The sequence below is a fragment of the Schistocerca serialis genome, chromosome 5, assembly GCF_023864345.2.
Source record: "Schistocerca serialis cubense isolate TAMUIC-IGC-003099 chromosome 5, iqSchSeri2.2, whole genome shotgun sequence".
NCBI lineage: Eukaryota > Metazoa > Arthropoda > Insecta > Orthoptera > Acrididae > Schistocerca > Schistocerca serialis.
In genome coordinates this window covers 236,798,173-236,816,738 of record NC_064642.1, presented here as the reverse complement: position 1 = coordinate 236,816,738, position 18,566 = coordinate 236,798,173, and the positions used below count along the sequence as shown (strand labels likewise).

Genomic DNA, 18,566 nt, shown 5'->3' with positions numbered 1-18,566 from the left:
TTTTGGGACATTACTAATGTGGTTCCATGCATTTGTGTTAAGTCATTGCATCCACTACTACATATGAAAAAATCAACTGCTCTGTTGAAGATTGGTTCACCATACCTCACCTACAATCAATTTTGCCATACTCTTGCATTTCTACAATTACATCACTATTTAAGTACCTGCAATATCAAATTTCAGGAAAACATTGTGGCCTTCATTGTCAATCCTTCACAGTCAGCAGCCATGGCTAATTTTATTCGTCATACATTATTCCTCGGATCTCTTGGTTAGCAGCTACACAACTGACTGATTACAGGATGTGAAATAATTTTTACCACAGGCTGGCAAATCACACGATTTGATGTTACTTAAATAAAAGAATATCCTACAAACAGCATTAAACAGTACACATACTAAATGCAACTAGTTAGATCAAATATCATCTAGTCCATATCCTCATCCTCAGCACCACTATCAGCCCTTTGGCATCCACCACTCGTCCATATTTTTCCATGCATTACAGTCTTCAGCCATACACACCTATGTTCCTCCTGCATGTTTTCTACTGTAATCATCTGCCTTCCATTTAATCATTTTCCTTGATCCATCTACCATTGATGGTTTGGCTATAATGACCAAATCATCTCAGTGTTATTTTCATTACTGTTACTATTACACATTCCATTCCAAGTCTGTTTCCCCATCCATTAATTATCTTTAATCTATACACTTTGTCTTCAGTTTGTTATAGCTTAAAAGCGACGTTGTCCTCAACCTGCCGAATTGTTTGAACTCCACAAATTTTGTTACACATGATCTTACTGGATGTGGTATGCTTTTGCCTTCCTCCAAATTGTTAACTGACTTAATCAGACAGTTGTAGGGGGGCCTTCAGTTTAATGTGAACCCCCAAACAACAGTACAATTTCTCATTTTTTGCCAAAAACAAAGTGTTACGAGAGCGAAGAAGAAGAAGAAGAAGAAGAAGAAGAAGAAGAAGAAGAAAGAAAGAAAGGCACTCCAGTAACAGCATGGCAGCTGGAAACTAAACCCCCACCTTTGGATTTGTAGTCTGACATTTATCAACCCAACCATAGAACACAAATATTCCACACATATAGCATGAACTTCAAATGTACCTATAGCAACCCACATTTTTGTCACCAGTTGGTATTAATCACATTTTACAAAGAAATTGTGAGATGAGGTATGGAGGCATACTGAAAACAAAATCCTGAGATACTATAAGTTAATACTTATTTGAAAATGAAATCTATTTCACAGTTCTGTTTTTCTTATATAAAATGATAAACATTAGTTAAAATGCAATTACTGCCATTATTTCCAAGATAACTGTAACAAGTAAAGAACATAAAGTAACATATTAATTTTTTTTTCAGGCACCTGCATAGTTTGAAGCACCGTGGTGGTTTTGTGTGTTTCTTCCTACCACAAGGGACTGTTACTGTAGTGCTTCCACAACGACATTTTACTTCAGCAGTTAAGGGACAGGGGTAGCACTGCCCCCTATGACAAATGGATGCACATTTATGGTTTCCACACGTCAGTGTACGTCCACAAGGCTTTTCGCAGGGCGGACAGTTACCGTCACAGCACTGCAGAATGAGAAACAATTACATTAAACACATGTTCAACGCATTTGACCTAAAAGACTGAGTTCATATGCACTTTCATATTGGAAGCTTTACAGTAAGGATAAATATAATTTTTCATATTTGATAAAATTTGAGACTGGTAAGTATAAATATTACAATTACTGACAGCTAAAGCTCCAGTAGATCATACACCATACCTTGCGGTTACAAGGATGGCGAAAGCAGTCCTTCACTCTCTTGCATTTTGTGTCACACAGAAATTCCTTTTTACATGGCTGTTCTTTAGTATGCAGTCCACACCGGCAGGATTTAGTAATCACTTCAAGGCACTATAAAAATATTATTACATCAGAAAAATCCTGAAACAGCTCTTATAAAGAAATGTAAATCATCATCTTCCTACACAGCAAACAACATAGGTGAGAGCAAATTTGTGCCAAGCACTCAATCAGATCACCATTTCCCAAATCTCAGATTGAATACCTTCTAGGTCAAAAATTATGTTTTTAATAATGTAGCAATGTAGGTACAACCTAAACCTAAAACACAAACATGTAAAAAAGTGTGTGTAAGGATGAGGTAACTAATTTTTCCAATTTTAGAAATCAGATACTTCACAAATCCCACTATTCAACTCGTGTAAATGGAGAAACATACATGTCACTGATGACAGCACTGTCATCTTCATTAATAAGTGAGGGGGAAAGAACTCCTTCCAATTAATTTTTGAGATGCCTTTGAGTCAAACAGGAAATTATGAAACTTCCTGGCAGATTAAAACTGTGTGCCCGACCGAGACTCGAACTCGGGAGTCTCGGTCGGGCACACAGTTTTAATCTGCCAGGAAGTTTCATATCAGCGCACACTCCGCTGCAGAGTGAAAATCTCATTCTGGAAACATCCCCCAGGCTGTGGCTAAGCCATGTCTCCGCAATATCCTTTTTTTCAGGAGAGCTAGTTCTGCAAGGTTCGCAAGAGAGCTTCTGTAAAGTTTGGAAGGTAGGAGACGAGGTACTGGCAGAAGTAAAGCTGTGGGTACCGGGCGTGAGTCGTGCTTCGGTAGCTCAGTTGGTAGAGCACTTGCCCGCGAAAGGCAAAGGTCCCGAGTTCGAGTCTCAGTCGGGCACACAGTTTTAATCTGCCAGGAAGTTTCATATCAGCGCACACTCCGCTGCAGAGTGAAAATCTCATTCAGGAAATTATGGATTCACTGTACAAAGTTCGCCTGTGGATGTCTTTGAACTGCAAGTTATTGTTCAACTTGGAGAGGGGGAGGGGGAGACAGACTATTTTAGTGAAAATGAGGAAATGATGTTTCTATGTAATGTAACCTCCCAGTATAAAATACAATTATTTAAAGAAAAGGATCTATTCACTCACGATAGACAATTATGTTTCTTGTAGGACAATGTTTGTTTACTGGTGACAGGAAAGAACTAGAGAAAATTTCCCAAAATGCTTTGCATAATGGCAAAGCTTGCTTAAATAATCAACATGACTGTAGCAGCTGTCTGTATGTTTAGTTTAGTCACTTTTTTTAAAAAAATCTCAGATTCCAAGATTTTATTGCTTTAGCAATCTCTACCCAAAATTTTTGAAAAATATTTCTTAACATTGAAATCACACCACAAACTTGACCTGGTGCTTTCCAAAACTGGCATAGCCTTCCCATACACTGGAGCACAAAAATATTGATTTCAGAGACTGCAAGAGAATATATGCTTATTTAATTTCTGTATTCTATCCATATTAAATTACAAATGATAGAATGCAGTGTGACATAGTACTTAGTTTCCTTTGACACACACACACACACACACACACACACACACACACACACACACACACACAAAAAAGAAAGAAAGAAACAGTCATTATGAATGCAGACAAGTTTTCACCAACTTCTTTAAAGCAATAAAAGAAAAATAAAGGCACAAAATATGACAATGTACCATTAACAATTACTTTTCAATTAAATAGAAATCAATGAAATCCAAAACCAAATTAAATTGTTTGCCATGAATTGCTAATGATCTGCAGAATGCAGTTAGTTTAATTTTCTTCATCTCTTCTAAAATGGAGAGTTGAGTCTGCAGCTGTAACCCTTGATATTGCTGTTAAAATTATCCTCACACATAACTGAGTGCTGAAATGTGGTTCAGTGTTGCTTTGGAAACATTTATTAACCCTCTAGATATTCGTAATATACGGCCAAGTCATATTGTGATGTTGCAAAAAAGCGCTGTAAGTGTAGGTGCAGGTGTAGGATGTTGTTGTGGTCTTCAGTCCTGAGACTGGTTTGATGCAGCTCTCCATGCTACTCTATCCTGTGCAAGCTTCTTCATCTCCCAGTACTTACTGCAACCTACGTCCTTCTGAATCTGTTTAGCGTATTCATCTCTTGGTCTCCCTCTATGATTTTTACCCTCCACACTACCCTCCAATGCTAAATTTGTGATCCCTTGATGCCTCAGAACATGTCCTACCAACCAGTCCCTTCTTCTTGTCAAGTTGTGCCACAAACTCGTCTTCTCCCCAATTCTATTCAATACCTCCTCATTAGTTATCTGATCTACCCATCTAATCTTCAGCATTCTCCTGTAGCACCAGGTGTAGGATATGTTCTGCTAATATGCTATCCGAACTGTTACAGACAGCTCACCCATTGATATACAACTCTCACAATTGGTAAAATGTACCAACATTTCTAAATTTTGCTGCGTGAGCTGGAAAACTAAAATCATTCTGTGAGTTTGCTGAGGTACAATACAAAAAAACTTTTAGGTCACAGTAAAACTAGATGGTTATTTCTTCCTCCAGCTGCTGAAAGAATTGCTCATGTCTTTCAACCATTAAATTCCTACTCCTGTCCCTTGACAAGTGTCCTATTCCCCTGAAGAATGTTTTCAAAAATCCACTTCTCTTCATCACCTTTCAGTTCCTTTCAACCTAGTTCAGTATTTTTGCTAAAAGTATTCCGTGCACTGAAAATGACAACACTACTATAATTGAAGTTGCTGACAAAATAAATATGTTGCACAATAAATTAACCCTTTAACTGCTCTGGAAGTGTTAACGTGCACGCCTTTGTACCTGTCCCTGTGTGCTCTGAACGTGTTTACGCCCACCACCAGTCGTCCTACCTGGTAGAAGGACCTGGTAGACAGGTACAAAGGGGTGAGCACTAACACGTCCAGAGCAGCTAAAGGGTTAAAAGCCAGGAAACCTGAGAGATTTTTGACATCTGCAGTAAAACAGCAGCATGAGTACAATCAGGACGACACGCATTTCATTTTTCGTACATCTAATCAGAACACCCGAGAACAGGATCATCAGGAGAATAATAGAAAAATTGTGGAATAGTAAGTGCAACATTAAGTGGATTACAGAAATCAAGGAAGATATGGATGAGTTACAGATTACATTGGAAGACCTAAGAAACAAAACTGACAAAATCAGGAAACTCACAGACAAATAAACCAGATTGCAAACAAGGATCAACAAACAGACAAGAAGAAGGGTGGTTTCCCATAAAGAAAGAAGGACGAGATCCGAGAGAATGAAGAAGTACTGGGCTGGAAGGAAACTGAAAAATTTCTTGTACAAAGTTGGCTAGAGTCGTCCAATGAAAGCCATAAAATGTAAATAAAATAAAATAAAACAGCAGTTACAAGTATGAGAAACTGAGGCATAGTGACACTTTATCAGTTTAACCATATCATGACAGCTTCCTATGATACTTGCATTTGACATATTAGTGAATGGTGTAAAGCAATTCTGAAACCCCTTCAGCCAATGGAGTGAATCAATCTAAATAAAACAATCAGCTGGATTAGTGTTCAAGAAATGTATCGTTTTGAGACATCTAGTGTCATGAACTTCACTGTAGAGGAGAGTGAGCTGTTTTACGAGTACTGTTGCGTAAGAAAACACTCTGAAGGTGCACAATTGAAAACAAAAGATCATTAATGGGCATAGTGGGTGTTGGGAGTCAAAGTCTGTCATAGAGTGTGAGACTAACGACAGTTCTTCGTCTCATGCTCAGGCACGAGTAAAGGTAACAGCACAGTTCACTGAACCCAAAAAAGACAGCTGGGTAGGGCACTGATAAATAGCAGATTTTTTTTTTAAAAAAAGAAAGCTGAACACCTAAACAGCACAAAATTACAGAATGAAAATATTGCGAGCAAGCGAGAGAGAAAAGAGAGAGAGAGAGAGAGAGAGAGAGAGAGAGAGAGAGAGAGAGAGAGAGAGAGAGAGAGAGAGAGGACTTCTAGCTGACTACATTGTTCAAACTATGCAGTCCAACTGGCAGGTACAATGGTATTGACCAGGGCAAGGTAGCCATACTTGCCTGTGTGTTTTTGCTACTTAGCTCTGAAGAAGAATGTTGTCTGAAAGCTCAGCAATGATTTCAGTATTGCTTATGTGCCAGTCAACCATTCAACAACTCACCTACACAATAAGTGGTTACCTATCCCTCTATCATTATTTGAAAATTCTAGCAAATAGATTACATGATATAGCTGATAAGAGTAAAGTAAATTCCCCATATTCAAAAATGTGATGGAATATACCATTATCTTGAAATACACTTTAATGTCCAGAGCAAAATTAATAAGTTCTTGACACAGCAAATTTCAGTGGCAAGTCAGACATGTGGCAGGTGCTGTTAATTTTCCAGTCACACATAATCACTTTACAAACTCCATTCAATTCTAACTAAACAAGGAATCACCGTCTGTAATAAAATATTATTATTGTCTACATCACAACAGATAATACTGATGAATTTAAATTAATATTGGATGTGACAAATTGTGTCAAGCAACAGGAAGTAATGACCATTTGGGTTTAGTAAATTCAACACAGTATTTCATTGACAAAAAACATGTCTTTTACAGAACTGAAACTACTTTATTTTTCTATGCAGTCATCTCCCTTATTTAATCATTTGCCGTACCTTTACACAAGTTTTATAATTCTCATGTTGCTGTCGGCTGCCACAGTCCATACAGTTATCCGTTTACTTCATCACTTTCAAAATGTTTCTGTGCTTCATGAAAAAGTGAAAATCACTAGGAGCAGTCCTGGAGTGTACAGTGCACGATCAAAAGTTTCTAATCCAAACTGATTCAACAAGTCTCTAGTTGCAACAGCACTTAGATGTGAAGAGCACAATATCATGAGAAAGCATTCTGCACCTATGATTTTGGATTTCTTGCTGTGGTTTTCTTATGGTATCACAATACCAATCTGCACAGATTGTAATGCCTTTTGGGATGGAAATCACCAAGAGAATAGCCTTACGAAACCAAGAATCCATTGTCACGAGTTTTCATTTTTACACTGTATTTTCGTGTGTTTTGGGTGATGTGAGATGATGCCATTCGAATGAGTGGCACATGGTCTCTGATATAAAGTTAGACACCCATGTCTCACCAAAAGTAACAATTTGATCAAGAGAAACTGATTTCCACCTGCAAGATACTGCAGCAAAAATGTCAGGCCTGCAGCCAGTCTGTGTGTTCTGTGTAGGTCATTCAGTTGCCAGGAGACATATTGAGCATAAATTTCTCTGTTGACAAAATGTCTGTCCAAAGTTCCACTATACAGGGAATGAAAAATGTATGTATCAGAAATACATAACTCATCTAGGGTTTCATGTCTGTCTTGCAAAATTTCATTCTTCAGTGGATTCTTTGATTCATCTGTGATGAGTGCACATGCACATCTGCTCATTCACTTTTGAACATTTCACACCACTTTATCACGTTTGCTTCATTCACTGCTGTATCACCCCATCCATTAATTTTATAGTAGATTTCTGCAGGTTTCAACTTCTGAGCATTCACAAACTGAATAGCATCTCAGACCTTACAGTTAGTCCCAATTTGTACAACACAGCTAATTTTAAACAATCATGGAATACACAATAATAACTTGTTTCTACTGACACTCGCACAACACTGAGATGAGAGGATGAGGAAACATTAAGACCTCAGACAGAAGCCTGATAAGAAACTGCACATCTGGGATTATGCAATAGGTCATTACTTCCTGAGTGACCCAAATATTAATGTAAAACAAGAACTCTGTTTTGCACTTCTTACCACACTTGACAACTCTTACATAGCATAACTATATCCACGGTACCACATAAACAGAACTACATCATTGACAATTGCTCACCACAGTCAATACGTACTGAACCACATTTGTCCCTATGGCACCGGCGAGGGCAGCGGTGGACCCCGCACTCGAGTGGACGGCCACATGTGTCGCCACAAACGGGTGTTTCTTCTGTGCACGGGAGAACAAATGAAGCCTTACCACAGGGGCAGGTGCGAGGCCCGGACAGGGGACAGTCACCACATGGTCCAGCATGACACACTTGTTCACAAGAGTGGTACCCACATGAAAGATTTTTACCACATACCTGCAAAATATTTGAAGAATGCTATAAATGTAGTATAAATAAATGAAAATATTTTTTACTTAGTCTTATTTCCATTTACAGCACATAACATATAGTACTGCATTTGGAAAGTACAACAAATTTATGGTAGTAACACATACATACTTCATTTAAATGTGGTTCCCAAAAGTATTTTTCATCAAGTAATTTCCCAATTCTGCTTGTGATTACTCATGTAATTAATCTAATGTAGACTTTGGAAATATGATTCTAGCTGTTGGATTTCATTTTGCACAATCAATTTTTGCTCCAGTATAAACACTCAAATGTTTTCTAAATATGCTTGGGCTGGCAGGTTCCACCTTTCTTTTGACAGTGTTGGTTAGTATGACTTTTGAACAGAGAAGAAGAAATATTAGAGTGAGCATGAAGTTATCCCTCTCCTTTATGTAACTGAAGCGAAATATCCACCATGCTGACTAAACTGGGAATGGGGACTACTGAATTCCAAAGGCAGTTCATGTAAATAAACTGACGAATGAAAAACTGATTTTTCATCAGGCTAGCAAAACTGATATAGGCCTTTAACAAGTATACACAATAGCAAAAAATGTTTCCCAAAATTTGGTTTTCACTTTCTGAAAATTGAGCCACATGGAAAGGTAGCAATGGAGCACGGCTGGTGTAAGTTACGAGCTCTTAAAAATTTGTAAGTTTTGGTATTTCTGATACAAGAATAGTGATGATAGTAATGGGAAACTTGTGTTTCAGTCTGCTGGGTCTCTTGAATGAAATTACTTGCTGACTGCCATACCTCTCACACTGACAGGAATGTGATTCAGATCACCTCCTGGTGATAAGGTCACCTAAACATGTTGGGCAGACATTCAACAGGACGGTCCCTTCCAACCTGAGACCTAAATTACCCCCCCCCCCCCCCCCACTTTCCTGCCTTCTTTGACCAAACCTCTTTCCTCCCTAACAACAGAACAAAACAAGCTTGGAAATTTTCACCTCCTAATCAGACATACTGTCTCCTTGTAATTTAAAAGTATCTTCCCAATTATTTAAATAACATTTCTGGTTTGTGTGAAAAGAAATGTTAAAGATTAGATTGCTTTGGAACATATAAAAGATGGATTTCAGGTACAAGGGCCAATGGGATTCACACATAATAGCAGACTACTACAGTCTTAAGCACGCGGCATTGCCCTGACAATTCTCTATTTCTGAAGTATTATAAATGTAGTGTGCTTTGATGTCAACTGACTGTGTAGTTTGTACCTTGAACTTATGTTTTTTTTTAACAAATAGGTTTTCAGGTTACGTACTTTTCTCTCTCATTTTTAATACGCTTTTATCATGCATATGGATGATTATTAAGGCACTACATTACTTTTTAAAAAATTGTTTCTTTTTTACATCTGCATTTACATCCATATTCTCTAGGCCACCACGTGACTATCACTTTGCTTCTCCCTCTTCCAGTTCCATTTATAAATTGTGTTTGGGAATAATAACTGTCAATATACCACCATATAACCTCTAATTTCTCTGATTTTCTCATTGTGGTCATTCTGCGAGGGATATGTGAGAGGGAGTAACATGCTGCTCAACTCTTCTTGGAAAATATGCTCTCAGAATATCAATAGCAAACCTCTCTTGTAGCATACGCTGCTAGAGTTTGTTGAGCACCTCCACAATGCTCTTGCACTTGCTGTACAAAATCCTGGGTGATACGAACTGCTCTTCATTGGATCTTCTCTCTCCTATGAATCCAGTCTGGTAAGGGTCCCAGACTGATGAGTAATACTCAAGATTTGACCTCTCAAGAGTTTTATAAACAACTTATTTCATGGATCAGTTATATTTTTTTTTAATTTTACATGTCTAATTCCATAGGATCAAATTAGGAGCAAATCTCCATGGTCATAGAACAAGTCAGTACATGAAATTAACATAATTTAAGATAAAATGTAGACAAATACTATGCAAATGACAATGTGGAAGTATATATTACCATAATCAACAATATAACACAGGAAATAGCTTAATTTTTACAGAAATTTTTTGCAAGACTAGTTGATACTATTCAGAACCAAATGTTATAAGCGTTCATAAATTCAGCCAGGCACACACGTGAAATGTCAATTCTGGTCTACTGTGATCAAAACATTTATTTGGAACAAACCACAGAAACTTATAAAGACTTGCTAAATAGTCGTCGTAATCTAAACATGAATTGAAACAAGCACAGATACAATTGTTACAGAAGTCCAAGCTCAAACAGTTGGTTGGTTGGCTAAAAGAGGAGTGGGGGGGGGGGGGGGGGGGGGGATAGGGGGGGGGGGAGGGGGGGAGGGAGGGGGGGGGGAGGGAAGGGACCAAATTACGAGGCCATCGGTCCCTTGTTCCCGGGGTAAAATAATTAGACAACGGAAAGAAGAAAAGAAAGGAGACATACAGCACAATAACACGAGAAAGGAAGAACCAGAAGAACGACAGAAGGACAACCAACACTAATATGGACAAAACAGTAAAAGAAAACCACAGAGAGAAGCAGGAAACAGGTAGAAGGGGTAAAAACACGAGAGCAGATAACCGTGGCTGGCCAACCACGAGAATAAAAAGGAAAAGCCAGCCACTCTGCGACACATTAAAACATCCACCCTAAAAGCATTAGAGTGCAGAACACAAAGGGACAAAGGATATGCACTGAAACTTATACAGCATGATAAAACCCACCGTCATGTATAAAATGTAAAACTAAATAAGCCGATGAGGTGTTGTCAGCTAAAATTAATGGCAACGAGTCCGTGAAAACACTGCAGCCATCGGGTAAGGAATGCTGTTCAATATGTCCTCCATGGACATATGCAAAGCCCATGTGAGTATCAGCCATCACGCCGTTGATGTAAACCACTTTGTGGCCTCGGTACATGTCAAGAATCGAGAGGAAGAGGCAGCAGAGAGCCGCGGGGTTAACGAGTCCTTAGGACCATGTGAAAGGTCCATGCAAAGTCATGGTCTAGGTGTACACCATGAAGGTGTACGTGAATGGACCTCAAGTATAGGCGGTAAAGGCAACAACGCCAGTTCGGAAAGATCAATCGCGAACTGTAATTGGAAGCCCTGACCTGGGCCACGGGAGATGAATCGCCGTGGGTAGGAAAAGGAGACGGTGATTTGGATGCGCAGGAGAACTATGAAAGTGTGCAACGTAACAGGCCAGCAGTTGTGCATGCCTAACCTGCAGTGGAGGGACTCCAGCCTCCACAAGGATGTTGGTCACCGGACTCATCCTAAAAGCTCCCGTTGCTAGGCGAACGCCACAGTGGTGCACTGGGTTGAGTAAATGCAATGCTGAGGGTGCCGCCAAACCATAAACAAGACTCCCATAGTCAAGGCAGGACTGAACAAGGGTTCTGTAGAACTGCAGTAGCATAGAGCGATCTGCACCCTAGTTGGTGTTGCTCAGGCAGCAGAGCGCATTGAGGTGCTGCCAGCACTTCCACTTCAGCTGATGAAAGTGAGGAAGCAAAGTCAATTGGGTGTCGAAAACCAGTCCTAAGAATCGATATGTCTCCACTACAGTGTGTGGATGGGCATAAAGGTAAAGTTTTGGTTCTGGATGAACGGTATGACGCCAACAGAAGTGCATAACACACGACTTTGTGGCTGAAAACTGGAAACCATGGGCTAGAGCCCATTACTGCACCTTGTTGATGGCTCCCTGTAGGCACCACTCAGCAACAACAGTACTGGTGGAGCATTACAAAATGCAGAAATCATCTGCATACTAAGAGGGTGAGACAGATGGCCCTACAGCTGCTGCTAGACCATTAATGGTGACTAAAAATAGAAAGACACTCAATAAAGAGCCCTGCGGGGCCCCATTCTCATGGATATGGAGGGGGGGAGGGGGGGGGGGGGGAACTACGGGAGGCAACAACTTAGACGTGGAAAGTATGAAGCAACACGAAATTTTGGATAAAAATCGGGAGTGGGCCTCGGAGACCCCACTCGTATAATGTGGCAAGGATATGATGTCCCCAGGTGGTGTCACGCTTTGCATAAAAAAAAAAAAAAAAGAAAGACGGCAACCAGGTGTTGGCGTCTGGAAAAGGCTGTTCGGATGGCAGACTTGAGGGACCCAAGATTATCAATGGTAGAGCGACCCTGGCGGAAGCCGCCCTGACATGGAGCCAGTAGGCCACATGACTCCAGGACCCAACCCAACTGCCGACACACCTTATTCTGACAGACACAGCTTCAAGATGGGTTTGAAGGGGCACAGTTTTACTACAGACTGAGTTTAGGACATAAACGCAAACTCCACGGGGCACTCAATTATAGTCACTACGATTCCCGTAGTATCCCTTATAGCCACAAAGGGCAGGGGTCCGCATTGCCGGGAACTAGGTTTCCTGGAGGGCAATGCAGAAAGCAGGTGTAAAGCTTAACAGCTGCCATAGCTCAAGCCAGGCAGTGGAAAAATCTGCCGCAATTCCACTGGAGGGTGACGTCATCGGGAGACTGGGAAGGCATGGAGATTCAATGAGGCAGTTTACGCGGCAAGATCTAGGTCCTCAGCGGACGCCAGAATCTCCAGCTTATCTGCAGACACAGAGCTTGTAGGTAGCGGTGGTGTGGGTGCCTCCGCAATCCCCTTGGTCTTGAGGACCTTCTTTTTGGATTTCTCTCGCTGCGCCTTGGGTTTCCCTGGCTGGGAGGACTTCACTGATTCAGTCTCTGGGACTGAGGATGAGCGTGAACCAACTGCTTTTGGGCTCTTCAGCCACTGGCGAGTGTCATCTTTCCCGCTAGCAGAACCCTGGGAAGGGAGTGGCCCAAGGGACCCCTTCCTAGTGAGAGGAGCCGAAGAAGACTTACGCTTCTCCGATTCAGAAGTGGGAACTGACATCCCCGATGGTCGGGGGGGGGGGGGGGGGGGTTGCTACCAAAATAGGTGGTGCGGGAGCAACAGGGGGGGAAGTGCCCTCACCATCACGGGGACAGGTGTAGTCTTCTGGTTATGAGAGGCGACATGAATGCGAGGAACTGATGGGGTGACAACTGTTCTCATAGCAGCGGCGTAAGGGGAGGCCATAGTCACAGCATGTAGGTGCTCAAATTTCCTCTTAGCCTCAGTGAAGGTCAGTCGGTCCAGTGTCTTATATTCCATGATTTTCCTCTCTTTCTGTAAAATCCTGCAGTCTGGCGAGCAAGGTGAATGATGCTTTCCGCAGTTGACTCACATAGGAGGCGGGGCACATGGAGTACTGGGATGTGATGGACGTCCAAAATCTCGACATGTGATGCTGGAAGTACAGCAGGAAGACATATGGCCAAATTTCCGGCACTTAAAGCACGCATCAGCAGACCATCACCTTGATCATCTTGGGCAATGTGTCACCCTCGAAGGCCAAGATGAAGGCACCAGTGGCAACCTGATTATCCCTCAGACCCCGATGGACATGCAGGATGAAATGAACACCTTGCTGCTCTGAATTGACGTGCAGCTCGTTGTCAGACTGCAAAAGAAGGTCTCTGTGGAATACAATACCCTGCACCATATTTAAGCTCTTGTGGTGCGTGATGGTAACAGAAACATACCCCAACTTGTCACAAGCTAGTAATGCCCATGACTGGGTAGAGGAAGCTGTTTTTATCAAGACTAACCCAGAGCGCACTTTGGACAAGCCCTCCACCTCCCCAAACTTGTCCTCCAAATGCTCCACAAAAAACTGAGGTTTCATGGACATGAAAGATTCCCCATCAACTCTCATACATACGATGTACCAGGGCAAGTAAGCTTCACTGCCATCCTTAGCCTGGCATTCCTCCCATGGTGTGACCAGAGAGGGGAATGATTTGAGGTCCTATTTCTTAGCATTGCAGATAGACTTTACCAGCTTAGAGACTGCTGGCGGCAGGCCACCAGCTAGAGATGACATATTATGCTTCATGGCATGTCATCTGCCCTGATGCCACCCACTCTCACCTGGAGGCCTCCCCACAGGCACCACCGAGCCTCAGCAAGGGCCACCTGGCACGATCACCATTGCCGGGAGTCCAGATGCCCCAGGGAGATGGGCATCTACTCCATGGCGTAAGTGGGGAGCTAACAGTGCAAGCATCAGCAGAGTGATTCCTGTATTGTCAGGGGGCTACAACCAACAGGGTACAAGGTGGCCCCACCACAACAAACTGGCTACCGTGCTGGATATGAGGTGCAAAGAATTCCATGGACCTCATCAGCACAGAAAACGACAGTGCTTAGTGGGTGGAGCATAATGCACCCACGAAGGTGTCCTCGCTCGAGAGATGGAGGACGAACAGGACTGCAAAGCCATGTCAGTAATGTGGGCTAAAGATGATAATATTCTTCTCGGGTGTGCAGCTGGATCATAACGTCATCTTGACACAATATTTCAGCGGTCCAACTGGCCGCCATCTTCAGGTGAGAGTGCTGGTACACGATCTTGCCGGAACTAGCTTCTCAGCGCAAGCGGAGGCCCCTATATAGGCCGCAGAAGGCCCACAACGTGTGCACGAGAAGGTGCTGTAACTGCCCTCTAGCGCAAGTAAACATACTGCGCCGCCAGTGGTGTAAACAGGCGAAGTTGAGATATCGCTGCCAAAAATTAAAAGTTATTCCAACGATCGAAACACAGACCGTTGCTTTTTAATGTCTGATAACACCAGGTTCCAAGTAACCCTTGTCTCTATTAATAAGATGATCAGATAAACAAATCTCTATGGATTCTTTTAAAACACAGTCCCAATAGTGAGATGCAGGGGCAACCATTTGTGTCTTGTCATACAGCATTCTATGTCCCTCGGTGAGACAGTGCTCTGCCACTGCAGATTTCTCAGGCTGAAGCAACCGTGTGTGCCGCTGGTGCTCAACACATCGGTCCTGAATGGTCTGGAGAGACCATGTACCAGCACTCTCACCTGAAGGTGGCAACCAGTTGGACCGCTGAAATATTGTGTCAAGATTACGTTATGATCTGGCTGCACACCTGAGAAGAATATTATCAATTATTATGGAGGCTGCAGCTGGTTACGTTGTGCATGTGTTTGTAGTAATTCAGGTAACATGAAGGCTGGCTTACTCCTATTGATTGGGACAGTGCTAGTTTGCTGTTAACCAAAATCTCTATGGTTCTTTCATCTCTGTGAATAACATGATGAGAGCCTGTGTGCAGAGGTATCAGTGGCGGTTTCACTCCATCTGTTCGTAGCATAATGTGTGTGCTTGATTGCAACTCATGGTGCACATAGGTGTGTGAAATTCAATGCCTTAACACTCACTGAGGACAGATGCGAGTCATCTGTTCTCTCTCAAGTGAGAAATGAGTTCTGCTTGATTGTGTCATTATCCTGACTGCACTTGGATCAAGAACTTGTCATAAAAGAGCTCAGCCAACAAGGATTCCAGATCAGGTTTGTAAGTGCTTTGCGGACTGAGCAAGGCCAGGAATACAGTTGTTGTCCAATTTTAATTGTAACAATCTTAATACAATTGGGTACGTCTATTATCGTGGAAATTTTCAACTCAAGAAGTCGACCCTAATTCCCCTGGTATCACAGGTTTATTCACATTGGGTGGATCATGTTGGGGTCACCACTGTCTCAAGACTAGATGACAGACTTCCGAACCGAATGTTATAAGCACTTATAAACTCAGCCATGAAAAGACACAAAATATCAATTTATTTAGAACAGACCACAGAAACTTGTACAGACTCATTAAATAGTCATGTTGAGCTGTAACCTGTGCATGAATTGAATCAAGGGCAGGTACAATCGCAACGGAAGTCCAAGTTCAAACAATAACTAACTAAAGTTCTATACTAGGAATCAACAGTCATGGAGCATCACACTGCGTCAGAGAGATTACAGTGTTCCTGGCAGCCAGCACGTGAACTCGTTTGATAGCTACAACAAACATTTCAGCTGACAGCTGGTTGATGATGTGTGTCGACATATGCCGCTACAGAGTAATCCAGTTTAGACTTGATTGTGCATGGATTACTGCTAAAATTCTTTACTTCCTGTGGTAGCCTAGTGAAAATTGATGCAGCGGAATACTGCACACCTTTCTGCACAAGAGTTTTTTTTTAAATATATTTCCCTAAGATTCTTCCAATGAATCTCAAACTGGCATCTGCTTTTCCTACTACAATTTCATTTATGTGCTCATTCAACTTTAGGTCTCTCTGGACAGTTATTCTTATGTATTTTATGGTTTCGCCATTTCCAGTGATTCATAGTAAAAGAGGACTGGAAAGCAATAGATCTCTTTCCCTATTTATGCACATTAAATTATATTTATGCATGTTAATTATATTTAATCATGTTCATGGTCAACTGCCAGCCCCAATAACTGGCCCTCTGCAGGTCCTCATCCATTTCACTACCACCTTCAGGTGTTGCAATCCTTCTATAGACAACACATCATCTGTGATTATCATCATGAGATTACTCACATTATCCACAAGATCATTTATGTATACTGTAAATAGAAACAATCCTATAACACTCCACAGGAGTGGTCTAGAAATCACCTTTAAGTCTGGCAAATTCACACTGTTAAAAACAATGTGTCCAAATTCTATATGCTTGAAAGTCCTGAATCCTGTCACAATTTCTGCCCGATACTTGTAAGTTAATATTTCGTTCGCTACACGACACGTGGAACTGTATCGAATGCCTTCTGCAAGGCGAAGAACACGACAGCAACATGGGCACCACTGTCTATGCTGCTCTGGCTCACATGGATGAACAGAACAAGCTGAGCTTTGAATAATCTCCCTTTCTAGAATCAATGCTGTTTATTATACAGGAGATTTTCGTACTCCACAGATGCCATAATGCCTAAGCATAGACGTTTCATAATTCTACCAGACTGATGTCAGCAATACAGGCCTATAATTATGTGCTTCTGCCAAATGACCTTTCTTGAAACAGAGACCTAAGCTTTTTTTTGTGATCACTCGGTACCCTTTACTGCTTCTACAACCTATGATAATATGCTGCTAGAATCCAGTGTCGTCAGCCAACAGCAACATCTCTAAAATTCCATCTTCACTGACAATAGGTTCCTCTTACTTCTTTCAGGTATTTCCCAGGTTTCTGCTCCATATGTATGCAGTAGTTTCAAGCATCCCAATCTTTGTTTATGATCTAATTTGTGTGTTATGTGAAACTTCGTTTAACTGTTTGCTTGCTTGTCTATGCAGTTCTTGATTTTGATTTAACTTGATCCATCACTGTTAATCATGACTCCCAAATATTTATAAGAGTCCACATAACTTACCACCCCAAAATCTAATCTCAAGTCATGACTCATTCATACTTAAATATAGTATTTTCTCTAAATTAATGGGTAACCCTCATTTCTCGTATTCACTGTGCAATTTTCTAAGCATGTAGTTTGTATCACACTCAGCCCTGCATACATGACGTAATGATCAGCAAAATGCAAACTGAAGAGCCTGTCATCATTTAACCACAAACCCATATGACAGGACTGTTTCTATAACCTTAAGACAAAATTTAAGTATATTTTAAATAATGTAATCATTATCATACACCCATGTCACAACCCTTTGGTCACTGGAACCTCTCCAAATGTTTTTGTACTACTGTAATTCCACAAGTTGTTTCATTATTTGAAGATCTAAAAACTTGAACTTATAAATGACTCACTCCATTCTCTATCACTGCAGTCCACAATTTATAGAGGTGAATGTTGTTATATGTTTTCTTATGACCAAATATAATCACATAGGCCTCTAATTTCTAGCTAGTCTTTTTTCCACATGCTGTAATAGGCAAACATATTGTCCGCTCATTATGATCTGGTATGGAACCCATTCTGTTCTTCGTTATTCACAATCTGTGATTTGATTCTCAGCTTCATAATTTCTGCATAAAATCTAGCAACTGAATTTGTCACACTTATTCCTCTATATCTGGGGCCCCTTTGCATACACTTTTTTTTAATATTTGTTGAGTATGTACATTGTTTCCCATTCCTCTGGCAATTGTTCCCTCCCTTCCCCCCTTAGGTCATCAATTCCAGAAGCTTATCTAGACCAGTTTTGAAGAATTCAATGGACCTGAAGCTTGTCCACTCTTCACAGTCATTATCACTTTTTCTTACTTCTGCAGGCATTATTATTTCATTCTATTAATAAAATGTATCCAGGATAAACAACTCATGGTTACTTTTTTACAAAAAATTCCTTACTACTTCTTCTAGTCCTCCAATGGAATTACAGCAACTGGAAACTTTTTTTATTTTCTTATATTGCACAGATTTCAGAGTTCTCACTGTTTTGCTCACCTCGAATACACTGATAAGTGTGTGTGTGTGTGTGTGTGTGTGTGTGTGTGTGTGTGTGTGTGTGTTTTATCCCATACTACATTCTTTGCACACCTGACTGCTTTCTTTTTTTACCTTTCTTCTCAACTTCACATTCTTTTTCCTATTTTATTTGTTCTTTTACATTAACCATGTATTGTATTCT

At 41.0% G+C, this 18,566-nt stretch overlaps 1 protein-coding gene across 2 annotated transcripts in view; it reads right to left on the bottom strand.

The window, feature by feature from the left end:
• LOC126480726 (NF-X1-type zinc finger protein NFXL1) overlaps nucleotides 1–18,566 on the bottom strand; it is a 113,157-nt gene that overhangs the window by 39,957 nt on the left and 54,634 nt on the right. For both annotated transcript variants that reach the window (XM_050103994.1, XM_050103995.1), the window contains exons 6-8: nucleotides 7,813–8,043; nucleotides 1,802–1,933; nucleotides 1,393–1,604 (exon numbers count right to left, since the gene is read on the bottom strand). In XM_050103994.1, the coding sequence (XP_049959951.1) occupies nucleotides 1,393–1,604; nucleotides 1,802–1,933; nucleotides 7,813–8,043 (575 nt within the window). The remainder of the gene's footprint in view (nucleotides 1–1,392; nucleotides 1,605–1,801; nucleotides 1,934–7,812; nucleotides 8,044–18,566) is intronic.